Source organism: Poecilia mexicana, unplaced genomic scaffold, assembly GCF_051168715.1.
Source record: "Poecilia mexicana isolate PSO_F unplaced genomic scaffold, ASM5116871v1 scaffold_12, whole genome shotgun sequence".
Classification (NCBI taxonomy): Eukaryota; Metazoa; Chordata; class Actinopteri; order Cyprinodontiformes; family Poeciliidae; genus Poecilia; species Poecilia mexicana.
This window is the reverse complement of record NW_028263381.1, coordinates 27,532,356-27,548,483: the sequence shown is the minus strand read 5'-3', so window position 1 is coordinate 27,548,483 and position 16,128 is coordinate 27,532,356. Positions and strand designations below refer to the sequence as shown.

The following is a 16,128-nucleotide window of genomic DNA, read 5'->3' as shown; positions in this document are numbered from 1 at the left end:
CTGTTGGTTCTGGTTGGTTCTGTTGGGTTCTGGTTGGTTCTGGTTGGTTCTGTTGGTTCTGGTTGGTTCTGTTGGTTCTGGTTGGTTCTGTTTGGTTCTGTTGGTTCTGTTGGTTCTGGTGGTTCTGTTGGTTCTGTTGGGTTCTGGTTGGTTCTGTTGGTTCTGTTGATTCTGGTTGGTTCTGTTGGGTTCTGGTTGGTTCTGGTTGGTTCTGGTTGGTTCTGTTGGGTTCTGGTTGGTTCTGTTGGGTTCTGGTTGGTTCTGGTTGGTTCTGTTGGGTTCTGGTTGGTTCTGGTTGGTTCTGTTGGGTTCTGGTTGGTTCTGTTGGGTTCTGGTTGGTTCTGGTTGGTTCTGTTGGGTTCTGGTTGGTTCTGGTTGGTTCTGTTGGGTTCTGGTTGGTTCTGGTTGGTTCTGTTGGGTTCTGGTTGGTTCTGTTGGTTCTGTTGGGTTCTGGTTGGTTCTGGTTGGTTCTGGTTGGTTCTGTTGGTTCTGGTTGGTTCTGTTGGTTCTGGTTGGTTCTGGTTGGTTCTGGTTGGTTCTGGTTGGTTCTGGTTGGTTCTGTTGGTTCTGTTGGTTCGGTTGGTTCTGTGGCCCGGTGTGGTGCCAGCAGTTGGTACCGGTTCCTTCCACCTGAGCACGTCCATCTGCGTTGAGGAATGTTGGCCCGGATCCGGCCTCTTGTTGTTCTGTCAGAACTCTTTCAGTTTGTCTGGTTTCCTTCCACAGAAGCAGAAAGATGCTGGCTCGGGTCCAAACCGCTTCCAGGGAACCGCAGGAGTTCTGCTGCTGTTTCACTTCAACGACTGATTGGAGCAGCAGCTGGAGGACGGACAGAGACAGAGGGACAGAGAGACAGAGGGACAGAGAGACAGAGGGACAGAGGGACAGAGAGACAGAGAGACAGAGAGACAGAAGGACAGAGACAGAGGGACAGAGGGACAGAGGGACAGAGAGACAGAGGGACAGAGAGACAGAGGGACAGAGGGACAGAGAGACAGAGAGACAGAGAGACAGAAGGACAGAGACAGAGGGACAGAGGGACAGAGAGACAGAGAGACAGAGAGACAGAAGGACAGAGACAGAGGGACAGAGAGACAGAAGGACAGAGACAGAGGGACAGAGAGACAGAGGGAGGATTGGACCTGCTGCCTCTCTACCTGACAGAGGAACCAACGTTTCTACGCCACAGTTCTGCTCAGACTGACGGCTTCCTGAGCTGGTAGGTTCTAGATCCATAGATCTATGTTCTAAGTGTTTGCTGGTTCTCAGAGCTGCTGGGCAACTGGAAGCTCTGGTTTCCAGTTGGTACCTCGGCCTGTTTCATGTCCCATCACTCTGTAGCGATGACGGCTCTCCTCTCTCCAGCGTCCTGGTGGACGCCCAGGGCTTCACGGTGGGACAAGAATGGGGCGGCGTGGCTAAACTCCAACCAGGAGTTAAACAGGTTTCAACTCGAGGACTGATCATGAGACCTGGTTTAATATTTTAAAATGACAGAAAAGAGAGATATGAAAAACTCTGGTGCTTTTAAAGCTACTGGTGACTAACTTAGTTACACATTTAGGCAGAAAAAATAAATCTGCAGACGATTATTTTTATTGGAACATTTCTGCAGCAAATGCTTACATCATGTAACCATGGATAGTAGTGCAGGACAAAAACGTTAAAATTCTGTTCGGCTTGTTTATCACTAATTCATGTCTGACAGATGAAGACGTTTTATGAAAGCAGTTCTATGGACTTTGATTTTTTGATTGAATAATTGTGAAACAAATCTATCATGTCAAACAAAAACAGAGTTGTGATCAAAACTTTTGGATTTTCAAGAAAAAAAAATTGTTTCAAACAAAAAATATTTCTTTCAAATTCTAAGAATTATTTTTTAAAACAAAAAAATTTGCTTTAAAAACTTTTTAAAAAATTGAACTGACTAATTTTTGTTTGAAACTTTTATTTTTGCATATCAGAATTTTTGGGTTGACAGCCTAAGTTTTCAGTTGAAGCTCCTGTTTTTTGGTTGAAACTTTTTCTAAGTTTTTGGTTGAACTCGTTTTCCTGCTTATCCAACTTTATTTGCTTTGGCGAAGCTTACATGAACATTCTGGGCGGGGCTTAAGGACGAGCGATGTAAGACGTGTTCCGATTGGTTAGCGCTGACTAAAGCGGATGACTCCCTGAGATCTCAGAACTCCGTCCCGAACTGCAGGGCTTCGGTGACGGGACACAGAATGTGATGGTAAGTAATCTTCACAAAATTACACCGTTTAGCAGCTTCTAAAGTGTCCACCCTGTTTCATAGAAGAAATCTTACTCAACTTATGACGACAGTCACATATTTTGTCTGCCGCGATCCCCGGTAGCATATTGTGCTAGCTAATGTTAGCACTAGGTAAAGCTCATAAACTAGGCTTGTGTAATATTCGTTAACCAGCGCACCTCTGTCGAGTGGCATTAAGCGTGGAAAATACCAAATATATCTGGAGGAAATATGTGTTAAAAACTGTTGTGTAATCCTCCGTGTGTGTGTGTGTGTGTGTGTGTATTAACTAGCATTGAAGCTAAAGTGGGAAAACAGCGGATCGTTGCTCCAATGTTATCAGGTCCACATTAATCTGCACCACACGTCAAGTGACTGTGCAGATGATTTATTTACCAAGCACATAATCAGTGCTGTCGATGAGGGGAGGCAGTGTAACTCTTAAATATATATTTTCTTCCAGATTAAAATGTAAAACTAAGCTGGTAGGTCACAGGCCGAAGGAGGATATTCACATCATTTCTGTTTATTATTATTTGGTGTGTTTGTGTCCTGTACTTAGTTTTATTCTGAATGGGCTCTTTGCACCTAAGGCGTTGACGTCACATCTCCAGGAGCCAATGCGGCTCACTTTTTTCCGCTTTGAGTTACCATGACTGCTAGAAAAGACTAAGTCGTATTTCAGATGCAAAAAAACAATACTATTAACATTGTTGTCTTCCTAATATAATGGGCTTTTAAGTTTTCCTTAATTTCCAAGCGATCCTGAATTAAGAAGATGGCTTGTAAATATCTGTCGCTACCAGCTAACGCCGCACAGCAAAGTTTGCAGCCTTCACTTCACTCCGGATCAGCCTAAAACTACCGGGGATACGGATGGTAAATAAAGGAGCCTCCCTGAGTTATTTCCATGGAATCACTTCTATATTCAGCCTGAAAGAGTTTATGGGAACCAGAGAGCAGACCAGAGCCAGACAGCCGAGCGACTGATCCGCCTGTACATCCTGCTGTAAACACCGTCCTATCTGAGCTCTTCACAAGAAACATGCAAAGGTAATAAAACGAAATAACACGGAGACATGAAGCAACACGGTCATATTTTTCTAAAAGCAGCAACTTTGAACCTGAACAGCTGAACCAGATCTCTGACACCAGAGCTGCGCTACTGTTAAGCTATGAGGCTTGTTGTGCCTCGTCAGGCTTGTTAGTAAAAAGCCCGAACCGGAACCTCCCCGTTAGTCTGTGACACTAACGACAATAAACACACATAATATACTTGAAAATAAGATAAATACATTGTCCGTTAGAATGTTTAGATACTTAAATAGCACATTTTACAAGAACAATGTCCGAGAATATTGCCTACTAGCATAAGCTAACGTTAATGTTAGCCACAAAGTTTAAGTAAAACTCACCTTCGTGTCAGTGAATGTATAACGAGGCGAACATCTTAAAACCTTTCTCCAGCTGACTTGTTGGGGCTTCGGATCGATGTACAAACCTTGGCCAAGCACTGCAAGCACCTATTGTAAATGATATTTGTATTGGATCGGAAACAATCGAGCCGCTTTACCCCGAACGCGGAAGCTGAGGTGCAAAGAGCCCATTAGATGTAATTTGCCTGGACTGAGCTGGTTTCGTCAGAGGGAGCCAAGACTTCTCCATAAAATGACTTCCCGTATTTTAAGATGTTTTAATGATAAAATTGCATCTTTATGATGCTAATATGACTGAATTCTGATCATTAAAAATACTTGTAACCAGATCATAACACTCCTTTATACAACTCACAAGAGGAATGATAGAAATAAAGCCACTTTGTGAAATATTTTCTGTATTTTGTTCTAGAAAAGATATTGAGGGTGACTAAAACTAAATCTGTTATGAAAAAACTGTTCAGTCATATCATCCAGCCTTATTCAGTATATTATTGAATTATTTTACTAACTGCATATTACTTAATATTCAGATTTATTTGCTGGTATTACTTGAAAGTGTTTCATTTTAATATCTCACATGAAGGCCGAATTACATGCAAATACTTCACATAATGTTACAACTGAGATGAGGGAGAAAGGTTTGTGAAATGAAAACTCGTCACTCTGGAGGAGAGAGGAAGAGGAGAGAGGAAGAGCAGCTCAGCCCAGTCCAGGATCACTGCAGTGTCAGGGTAGCTGCTTAAAGTCTGCAGGTAGATTTTTGCCTATCTGGTCCTCCGGTTTTCAGATCCTACTTGTAAATAAAAAGTTGGTCAATGTTGTGATGATCCAGCTGACTGTGGACTGATGGTCACTGTACTGGTCAGCGAGGTGCAGGTGCTTGGATCCAAGGGAAAGGCAATTTAACAACAGGAAGGTCTCAAGGGGTCGATGGAGTGGAGTTGATACAAGTTCCTCTCTGTCCTGGGTGAACATCATGGAGAGTCTCAATCATGGCTCAGAAACGCATCAAGAAGCTTTATGACGCAAACCTGAAAAACAAAAATAAAATAAACGAGTAAGTGATGATATTTACCTAGACAACATAATCAAAACCCAATAAGCCCAAAAGTCTTTTAAGAGTTTTAATTGAAAATAAACTGACGATATCTCAGGAAGTTAAATGTTCAAGTGAAACAGTTAAAATATCACAATAAGAGAAACTGCAAAAAAATATTGCAGAGGTTTAACACTGAAGTTACTGAGAGTAAAAGTGAAATATTTAGTAAGTAGAAAATGCATGTTAAAATCTGAATACTTTTTAGAATGAAGCTGAAATCAATTTAAACCACCAGCAGACAGTACAGTACGCCGATTATCTGTACTAAAAATAATGCACAAAATGTAACATAGAAGGAGAGGCATTATTTTTAAAACCAATAAATAAACTGACTTGGAGAAATGTATTTAGCCAAACACACCCGGCCCCTAAAAGCAACACTTCCTTCCCTACCTGACCTTCTCTGACTCAACACTTGCTGGTCTCTCCATCCTCATGCTCTGATCGTCTCTAGCAGCTGGAGGAATCAGTAAGACCTACAAGCCTGTCCTGCTTCAGCTGCACTCTGCTGGTTATGCTAGGATGGGGAGTTAGGAGAACACAATTTAATTTAATATCATAACACAGCAAAAGGCATATTACATCTAATTCGGAATAAAACTAAGTACAAGACACACACACACCAAATAATAATAAACAGAAATGATGTGAATATCCTCCTTCGGCCTGTGACCTACCAGCTTAGTTTTACATTGTAATCTGGAAGAAAATATATATTTAAGAGTTACACTGCCTCCCCTCATCGACAGCACTGATTATGTGCTTGGTAAATAAATCATCTGCACAGTCACACTTGACGTGTGGTGCAGATTAACGTGGACCTGATAACATTGGAGCAACGATCCGCTGTTTTCCCACTTTAGCTTCAATGCTAGTTAAAACACACACACACACACACACACACACACACACACACGGAGGATTACACAACAGTTTTTAACACATATTTCCTCCAGATATATTTGGTATTTTCCACGCTTAATGCCACTCGACAGAGGTGCGCTGGTTAACGAATATTACACCAGCCTAGTTTATGAACTTTACCTAGTGCTAACATTAGCTAGCACAATATGCTACCGGGGATCGCGGCAGACAAAATATGTGACTGTCGTCATAAGTTGAGTAAGATTTCTTCTTTGAAACAGGGTGGACACTTTAGAAGCTGCTAAACGGTGTAATTTTGTGAAGATTACTTACCATCACATTCTGTGTCCCGTCACCGAAGCCCTGCAGTTCGGGACGGAGTTCTGAGATCTCAGGGAGTCATCCGCTTTAGTCAGCGCTAACCAATCGGAACACGTCTTACATCGCTCGTCCTTAAGCCCCGCCCCGGATGTTCATGTAAGCTTCGCCAAAGCAAATAAAGTTGGATAAGCAGGAAAACGAGTTCAACCAAAACAAAGTTTCAACCAAAAAAATCGTGATTTCAATTAAAAAAAGTTTTTAAAGCAAATTTTTTTGTTTTAAAAAAATAATTCTTAGAATTTGATTGAAATATTTTTTTGTTTGAAACAATTTTTTATTTTTTAAATCCAAAAGTTTTGATCACAACTGTATGTTTTTGTTTGACATGATTTTTTTGTTTTTTTTTTAATTGAATAATTGTGAAACAAATCTAACTCCATACAGTTCAGTCCCTGCAGCTCCAGGTGAACCAGCAGCGCAAAATCTACTTTTTATCTCCAGCTGAATCTGGTGAGCAAACAGGGAGTCGGTAAACTCCAAGTCTGATTTCCTGTCTGAGGATTTCTGTTTGTTCGTCACTTCCTGTCAGTGGGGTGAGGATCAGTTTACCAAACGTCATGATGATGCCACTCAGGTAAAAGTGAAACGAACGCTGCAGAAAGACTTAGACTCCATTTTTCCAAAAACTTACTTGAGTAAATGTAACTAGTTACCCCACTCTGGATGTGGGCGGGGCCAGTTGGAGGTCTGCCGCTCTGATTGGCTCTGTAATTAGCGGTGGTGGCTCAGGGCGTTCAGTGGGGTGCCGGTTTGAGTCCTGGTTCCCTCAAACCAGATTCTGCTTTGGAGCAGAGAGCTCTGCCGGGTTTTTGGGTCGGACCTGTCTGCGGTTCTGTTGGGTCAGGTCGCTCCTGGTGGGCTCAGTGCAAACCCGCCGTTTGGGTTTCAGGAGCTCTTCTGAGCGTCGGGGTCCCTCACGGGGACGTTCTCGGCTCTGACTCACCGGTCATCAGGTTTTCCTGCAGTCTGGATGCAGATCCAGGTTTCTGCTCCTCAGCAGGATCGGGCAGATGGACAGATGGACAGACAGACGGTCGCAGAGTTGCACCAAACTGGCTCCCAGGTCTTTACTGGTTTTCCTGCTTCGTCCCAACAGAAGATGTTTGCAGACGAAACCAGCGCCGTGGTGAAGAACGTGGGAGCGGAGGAGGATCTGATCTCCAACTCCAACCTGAACCAGAAGGTGGAGCTGCTGACTCTGGTCCGGGTCAGCCAGGGCAGGTTCTTCAGTTACCCCAAGTACACGCCGGTGGACTGCACCTTGCCGGAGCTGCTGGAGGACAACGACTTCTCTCCAGGTGGGTTTCCTGGCAGACAGCAGCAGCACCTGGAGCATTTCTGTGACCTTTAACCTTTCTGCCAGAGGTTGAAGAAGAACTGCTGGTGAAGGACTTCAAGACGTCGGTGGAGAGCAGCGGGAGCGGAGAGCTGGGCGGAGGACACCAAACGGTTGGCGAAGCTGCGATCACTGCAAAGTCTGACTCCGTGGACGGCCAGGTGGAGCCGGTCAGCATCAAGAAGAAGAAAGCCAACCTGAAAGGTGTGAGGAAGACCTTCAGCGGCAGGTAGGGCGCCATCCGGCTGTGGTACCGACCCGGTGGTCCGAACCGGTTCTGATGGGTTCCTCTGCTCATGATCTTTCTCAGGAAGCTTGAAAAAGGAAAGATGAAGCTGCTGATGCTGAAGGAAAAGGACAAGCTGGCCTTTGTTCATGAGACGCTTTACAACACCGGACCTGTGAGGATGATCCGGAAGTCTGCCCAGGACGGATCCGTTTCAGCCAGCTACCAGAAGCTCCTGAAGCTGCTGGTCAAGGTGAGCCGACCTGCCGAGTCCGGCACATCACACACCCACAGCTTCCTCACAGGAAGCTGGGAACCCTGACTTCCTGTTGGAGCTTCAGCTCAGGAGAACTTCCTCCGTCAGCTGAGCTAATGCTATGCTAACAGGTTTCTGTTCGGAGGAAACCGAACCGGATCAGAACCTGGCTGAAGGAACCCCATGACGGGGCCCCGTAGGAGAGAACGATGGTCCCCATGACTGGGCCCCGTAGGAGAGAACGATGGTCCCCATGACGGGGCCCCGTAGGAGAGAACGATGGTCCCCATGACGGGGCCCCGTAGGAGAGAACGATGGTCCCCATGACGGGGCCCCGTAGGAGAGAACGATGGTCCCCATGACGGGGCCCCGTAGGAGAGAACGATGGTCCCCATGACGGGGCCCCGTAGGAGAGAACGATGGTCCCCATGACTGGGCCCCGTAGGAGAGAACGATGGTCCCCATGACGGGGCCCCGTAGGAGAGAACGATGGTCCCCATGACTGGGCCCCGTAGGAGAGAACGATGGTCCCCATGACGGGGCCCCGTAGGAGAGAACGATGGTCCCCATGACTGGGCCCCGTAGGAGAGAACGATGGTCCCCATGACTGGGCCCCGTAGGAGAAAACGATGGTCCCCATGACGGGGCCCCGTAGGAGAGAACGATGGTCCCCATGACGGGGCCCCGTAGGAGAGAACGATGGTCCCCATGACTGGGCCCCGTAGGAGAGAACGATGGTCCCCATGACGGGGCCCCGTAGGAGAGAACGATGGTCCCCATGACTGGGCCCCGTAGGAGAGAACGATGGTCCCCATGACTGGGCCCCGTAGGAGAGAACGATGGTCCCCATGACGGGGCCCCGTAGGAGAGAACGATGGTCCCCATGACTGGGCCCCGTAGGAGAGAACGATGGTCCCCATGACGGGGCCCCGTAGGAGAGAACGATGGTCCCCATGACTGGGCCCCGTAGGAGAGAACGATGGTCCCCAGGACTTTAATTGCCCTCCTTTGTCTCCTCATCAGGGCAGCAGGACGGAGGAGACGACCTTCACCGTTCCAGAGAAATCCACCTTTGCATTTGGACTTCAGGAGATCCTGTGGGACGACGAGACGATCGGTGAGGACAAAGAACGAAAACGTCTTTCTGACGTTTGCTGTGTTTGTTTTGTAGTTTTATCATCGTTTCTCCTTGTTTTAACCAGAAATCCCATTTGATTCGTGGGCTCACAGGAAGACCCTGGGTAAGTTCCTTCCTTCAGCTGTTCTTTAGCCAATCAGGGCTGACCGCTGGTGAACCAATCAGGGCTGACCGCTGGTGAACCAATCAGGGCTGACCGCTGGTGAACCAATCAGGGCTGACCGCTGGTGAGTGAAGGTCCAAATGAGAGGAGTCTCACTCCTAGCTGAGCTGGTTTGGAGCTGATGATGTGTTTGGGTTCAGTCGGGCTCAGGAGGGTTTTACTGGTCCCTCTCTGTAAAGCAGAGTCTCTCAGTTCCCGTCCTCAGGCCTCCTGTCCTGCATGTTTTAGGTGACTGAGTCTCTGGGTGATTAACAGCCTGCTGTTCTTGATGGCTGCAGAAGAGGTCATGCTGTTCTGGAATAGAGGCTCATGTAACACATGCAGAGCAGGACTGAGGACTGAGGACTGGACCGGGGAAGTTCTGGTGTAAGGAGACCTATTGGTGGTCCAGGAACCACAAAGGAAAAGTCCTGCTGCACGTACAGCAACGCTAATGCATTTTGTTCCTACTACATAAATGAACTGAATCAGCCGATGTCTAAACTCTGACTGCCTCACCTTCTTGAGACTTAAACCTCACTCAGGTTGCTCAGGTTGCCCAGGTTGCTCAGTCCATTCCCAGGCGCTTAAACATGCTGCATCCTAAGTGCACAAAGCAGCGCAGCAGCAGGTCCTTCCTGCCAGTCAGATTCTCTGCTCCAGTAAAACTCTCCGTGTTTCTTCCTCTGCTTCTCTCCTGTTATGAATGAAAACAGCTGATGGATCATTTTCTGAACTGTTTTGGGTCCAGATGGACCGATGTCCTGCTTTCTAACGGTGTGACTCCTGTTTCCAGGCCTGTTCACACATGACAGTGTTGATCCAGATCAGCTGCAGGAGGCCAGAGAAGGTAACAGGAACTCTACATGGAAACTTTGACAAAACTTTCAACAGATGAAATCCCAATGCTCTTCACGTTCATATACTGTAAACCAGTGGTCCCCAAACTACGGCCCGCTGGCCAGATCCGGCCCGCCTCCACATTTGGTCTGGACCCCTGAAGGATACCAGAGGACATTTAGATTTTTTTTCATATACCATATTTTGTAGACTATAAGCCGCTACTTTCTTCCTAAGCTTTGAACCTTGCAGCTTACAGCCCAGTGTGGCTTATATGTGGATTTTTCTTCAACCACCAGGGGGCTCTATAGCAGGAAGTGAATCATTGGAAGTCAAAATTGGAAATAAAAGAAGAAAGCACCCATTAAAATGGAATTAGGTTTTAATAGGGAATTGAAATTTGAGAATGTTGCTGATCAGTTAAACAGCAATGAGGGGAAAAAGAAGATTTTTCGTTTTTTAAATAATACTGGGATCATTATGAGAATTTGAGGTGTAGATATTAGGATCCAGTAGATGGCAGTAGTGCAACAATAATAGATGCAAGCTGCTGTTGAAATCTGAAGAAGAAGAAGGAAGCGCCTATTTTCATTTAGCTCATGCTAGTAGCAACAGGAAGGATCAGCACTTTTACTGTTACTGTTCAGAAACTACCGTAATCAGTTCAGTTAAATCTAAATTTGGCAACTTTTTGTTTTTCAACCGTAAGAAATGTGATATTCAGTTGACCTGTTGTGACTCAGATGGTGGCTGTCTCTGCTGCTGCTGCATCGCTGTGGAAAACCTGGAGCGGCACAGAAATCTGCGGCTTATAGTCCGGAAAATACGTATTTATTTCATAAATAGTGTTATTATTTATTTCCTGGATTTTTTCTGTGAAGAACCCAGAGAGGGTTATTTGATTGACATTTAGGCTCCTGCAGTCGTCACTTTTTCTGTTCCAAACTGACTCGGCCCCCAGCAGAGAAAACCCTCAGGAAAAAGTCTGGGGACCCCTGCTGTAAAATATGGTCCAATTAGTCCGGTCCAGTCCAATCCGGTCCGGTCTGTAGGTGTAACTGATATCAGGTATTCTGTCTGGTCGGGTCCAGTGACCAGTGGCTCTTACTGGGACGGATCCAGCAGAACCAGCCCAGGTTCCTTCAGTTCCTGTGGCAGACGGCCAGCCAGAGGTGGATTTTACTTTAATAGGCCGTTTTCAGAGAGCCGTCAGGATGAAGCTGCATGGATCGTTATTGGGTTTCAGAGTCTGCTCCAATAGATCATCAATAACATGATCTATTTTATTGATCATTGTTTAATTATTAATATTCTAAATTAGCAGCTAATTTGTCTCTTCCTTCACATGAAAAGACAAATTAATAATTTATCCTCAGCAATAAAAACGCTTTCAAATCAGAAATCTGATTTCTGATTGGCTGACTGACAAAGTTCAACATCACATCCTGAAAGGACAGCGACCCCTGACCTTTACCTCCCGACCTGACCCCTGACCTTTACCCTCTGACCTTTACCTCCCAACCTGACCCCTGACCTTTACCCCCTGACCTTTACCTCCTGATCTGACCCCTGACCTTTACCTCCCGACCTGACCCCTGACCTTTACCTCCCGACCTGACCCCTGACCTTTACCCCCTGACCTTTACCCCCTGACCTTTACCTCCCAACCTGACCCCTGACCTTTACCCCCTGACCTTTACCCCCTGACCTTTACCTCCCAACCTGACCCCTGACCTTTACCTCCCAACCTGACCCCTGACCTTTACCCCCTGACCTTTACCCCCTGACCTGACCCCTGACCTTGGCCCTGCTGTTTCGTCCTGCAGGGATCCAGAACAAGGCGTTCCTCCTGAAGCCGCTCACTCGTCTCCCTCAGGCGACCCGGCAGAACCTGCTGAAGAAGCTGCAGGAGGTTCTGGAGGAGGACGGCGCTCTCAGCCAGCTGGAGGAAACGGTACGGCTGACCTCCAGCTGACCTCCAGCTGACCTCTGTAACAGACATGACCTTCACCCTCACTTCCTGTCAGCTGGTTAGCCTCCAGATGTTAGCGTCTGATCAGACGGTGATTCTTCTTCTCCTCTTCCTGTCAGCTGGACCAGAGCAGCAAAGGACAGACAGAGCGTCCCCCGTCCAAGGTCGTTTCATCCTTCATGGACGTCTTGGATGAGTCCAAAGTGTCCTCCAAGGTGAGGGACGCTGTCCATCTTCTGGTCTGCGCCATGGACGGTGAGTCTGATGCTGCTGCCCCCTAGTGGCCGATCGATCGTCTGAGCTGCAGCCTTCAGTTCTTCTGTTTTCTGCAGGTCTGCCAGAGGTCGAGGTGCGACCTTTGACTTCCTGTGCTCCTGAAACTCTGACAGTCCTGGTCCAGCTGGTTTGTGCTTCACCTGTCTGTCTGTCTGTCTGTCTGTCTGTCTGTCTGTCTGTCTGTCTGTCTGTCTGTCTGTCTGTCTGTCTGTCCAAATGAGACACTGAGGATGTTTCCCTCCTTCAGCCGGTCGACCCGGTTCTACTGGAACCAGAACTGCATCACCTGATCCTCCTCCAGCTGCTGTGGTTCTGAGTCAAACCAACCTGTTCCCCTCCTGCTGCTAGCGCTAGGCTAACATGTTAGCTTTGGTTGTATTTACCCAGAATGCCCTGCGCTTGGTGTTCACATTCAAACCAAACCAGAGTTCACTTCAGCCGAACCCAGACAGAGGTCAGAGGTTAATAGGAGGTCACACCTCACCAACCGGACCGGACTTTGACTAGGCAGACGGACTGGAGTTGGATAGAAGTAGCAGAACAGAACTGGTGGGAATGAATCCCAAATGGACAAATTAGGGTCAGAGTGGGACGACTGTCCACCATGGCCTCTGTCCCCATGTTCCTCCCTGCCCCTCATCCTGTCACCTTGTCCCTCATCCTGTCTCCTTGTCCCTCATCCTGTCTCCTTGTCCCTCATCCTGTCTCCTTGTGTCTCCTTGTCCCTCATCCTGTCTCCATGTCCCTCATCCTGTCTCCTTGTCCCTCATCCTGTCTCCTTGTGTCTCCACGTCCCTCATCCTGTCTCCATGTCCCTCGTACTGTCTCCTTGTCCCTCATCCTGTCTCCATGTCCCTCATCCTGTCTCCTTGTCCCTCATCCTGTCTCCTTGTCCCTCATCCTGTCTCCTTGTCCCTCATCCTGTCACCTTGTCCCTCATCCTGTCTCCTTGTCCCTCATCCTGTCTCCTTGTGTCTCCTTGTCCCTCATCCTGTCTCCACGTCCCTCATCCTGTCTCCTTGTCCCTCATCCTGTCTCCTTGTGTCTCCTTGTCCCTCATCCTGTCTCCATGTCCCTCGTACTGTCTCCTTGTCCCTCATCCTGTCTCCATGTCCCTCATCCTGTCTCCTTGTCCCTCATCCTGTCTCCTTGTCCCTCATCCTGTCTCCATGTCCCTCATCCTGTCTCCTTGTGTCTCCACGTCCCTCTTCCTGTCTCCATGTCCCTCATCCTGTCTCCTTGTGTCTCCACGTCCCTCTTCCTGTCTCCATGTCCCTCATCCTGTCTCCTTGTCCCTCATTCTGTCTCCTTGTCCCTCATCCTGTCTCCATGTCCCTCATCCTGTCTCCTTGTGTCTCCATGTCCCTCTTCCTGTCTCCATGTCCCTCATCCTGTCTCCTTGTGTCTCCACGTCCCTCTTCCTGTCTCCACGTCCCTCATCCTGTCTCCTTGTGTCTCCACGTCCCTCTTCCTGTCTCCACGTCCCTCATCCTGTCTCCTTGTCCCTCATCCTGTCTCCATGTCCCTCATCCTGTCTCCTTGTGTCTCCACGTCCCTCTTCCTGTCTCCTTGTCCCTCATCCTGTCTCCTTGTGTCTCCATGTCCCTCATCCTGTCTCCATGTCCCTCATCCTGTCTCCTTGTGTCTCCACGTCCCTCTTCCTGTCTCCACGTCCCTCATCCTGTCTCCACGTCCCTCTTCCTGTCTCCACGTCCCTCATACTGTCTCCTTGTCCCTCATCCTGTCTCCTTGTCCCTCATCCTGTCTCCATGTCCCTCATCCTGTCTCCACGTCCCTCTTCCTGTCTCCACGTCCCTCATACTGTCTCCTTGTCCCTCATCCTGTCTCCACATCCCTCATCCTGTCTCCACGTCCCTCATCCTGTCTCCTTGTCCCTCATCCTGTCTCCACGTCCCTCATCCTGTCTCCACGTCCCTCATCCTGTCTCCTTGTCCCTCATCCTGTCTCCTTGTCCCTCATCCTGTCTCCATGTCCCTCATCCTGTCTCCTTGTGTCTCCACGTCCCTCTTCCTGTCTCCTTGTCCCTCATCCTGTCTCCTTGTGTCTCCATGTCCCTCATCCTGTCTCCATGTCCCTCATCCTGTCTCCTTGTGTCTCCACGTCCCTCTTCCTGTCTCCACGTCCCTCTTCCTGTCTCCACGTCCCTCATACTGTCTCCTTGTCCCTCATCCTGTCTCCTTGTCCCTCATCCTGTCTCCATGTCCCTCATCCTGTCTCCTTGTGTCTCCATGTCCCTCTTCCTGTCTCCATGTCCCTCATCCTGTCTCCTTGTGTCTCCACGTCCCTCTTCCTGTCTCCACGTCCCTCATACTGTCTCCTTGTCCCTCATCCTGTCTCCTTGTCCCTCATCCTGTCTCCATGTCCCTCATCCTGTCTCCATGTCCCTCATCCTGTCTCCTTGTCCCTCATCCTGTCTCCACATCCCTCATCCTGTCTCCATGTCCCTCATCCTGTCTCCTGGTGTCTCCAGGTGGACAGTCTGAAGGACGGAGATGAGCCCAGTCTCCCAGCGTGTCCCCCTGTCCCCCTGCAGCAGGACGGGGAGCTGCGCTGGGCGGCGGATGTCCTCTGTGGGTCCAGTGAGACGCTGGTGGAGCTGAGTGCGGCGTGGGACCGGCGGCCCGAGGTTCTGCTGGAGGTTCTGGCTCTGGCCGTGTTGGGAGTCCACAGGCTGCAGGAGGGAAACGGTCCGGATGATTAATCTGCCTCAGAAAACGATTGAATATAAATTTACCTGAGTCTTTGACCAAACTTTGATGTTAATCTACATTCAGGTCATTTGTTCATGAAACATTGATTTCATTTTAATAATCGTTTATGGATTTCCCCTTTGGACGTTTGAATAAAATAAATCTTTCTGATCAACGTATTGATTTGGGTCACTATGGGTTAAACTGATTAGAATCTTTCTGCTCTGTATTGAATTTATGTAATCAAGTTTTTGTGCTATTAAACATTTAAACGACCATCTGGAAATATTTCTGGTTTTAATCAGTTTAAACTTTTTTCATGGTTTTGATTTTGAGCTCGATGCTAGAAATATGGCCGCCAACATTTAGATGAAAATCCTTTTACAAGCAGAAACTTTGGGCTCCATAGAGAATTTCTGCCATTTTAATGGAACATGAGGAGATAATTTATCTGTCAGGCCGGATCTGACTTATTGATTTTAGTTTCATTATTTTTCTGTTCTTTATTCTTCCTTTGACTAGGTCTGCCATGTTTCTGCTTTTCTTTAGTTCAGTCTTTTCTTAGTGATTCTAGTTTATTATGTTTAGTTGTCGGTGATTTCAACATTCATGTTGACAACCTGAAGACCGAGGGGCAAAAAATCTGTTTAATATATTAGAGTTTTGGTTTAACACAGCATGTCAAACAAGCAACACACACTCATGGACACACACTGGACCTGGTTATCAGTGAGGGTGTGAATATTTCCAGTTTCTCTGTAACTGATGTCGCCTGTCGGATCACTTTGCTGTTATCTTTGAATGTTCTTTATCCGTTAACCCACTTGGACAAACAGCTACTATCACAAAACGTTTTTCACAGAAAACACAGCAGAAACATTTAATCAAATCTGCTCTTCTTCCTCGTCCTTCAGCTATAATAACGTAGATAAGTTGGTAGATGATTTTCAGTGCAAACTTTCAGATATCATTGATTACATTGCCCCCATTAAAGTGAAGGTTGTGTCTGGTAGGAAGAAATCTCCATGGAGAAATGCATGTCTGCAAGACAGCTCTGCCGTAGGGCCGAAGGAAATGGAGTAAAACTCAACTGGACGTTTATTATGACATCTACAAAGAAAGACTACGTAACTATCACACAATACTAAAACATGCAAGAGAGGCTTTCTTTGCAGATGTCATAAACCAACA

The 16,128-nt window shown here is 47.4% G+C and overlaps 1 protein-coding gene across 2 annotated transcripts; it reads left to right on the top strand.

Moving 5' to 3' along the window:
* Nucleotides 1–772: 772 nt before the first annotated feature.
* LOC148156303 (uncharacterized) lies at nucleotides 773–15,213 on the top strand. Of its 2 annotated transcripts, none has more exons than XM_088011263.1 (11): nucleotides 773–1,219; nucleotides 7,137–7,338; nucleotides 7,404–7,605; nucleotides 7,687–7,855; nucleotides 8,882–8,975; nucleotides 9,061–9,099; nucleotides 9,935–9,988; nucleotides 11,805–11,932; nucleotides 12,070–12,205; nucleotides 12,283–12,353; nucleotides 14,718–15,213. In XM_088011263.1, the coding sequence occupies exons 2-11, from the start codon at nucleotides 7,140–7,142 to the stop codon at nucleotides 14,946–14,948; spliced, it is 1,323 nt and encodes a 440-aa protein (XP_087867389.1). In that variant the 5' UTR covers nucleotides 773–1,219; nucleotides 7,137–7,139; the 3' UTR covers nucleotides 14,949–15,213. The 2 variants fall into 2 exon arrangements, with proteins under 2 accessions (XP_087867389.1, XP_087867390.1); XM_088011264.1 differs by lacking the exon at nucleotides 773–1,219 and adding an exon at nucleotides 5,818–6,136.
* Nucleotides 15,214–16,128: the final 915 nt, after the last annotated feature.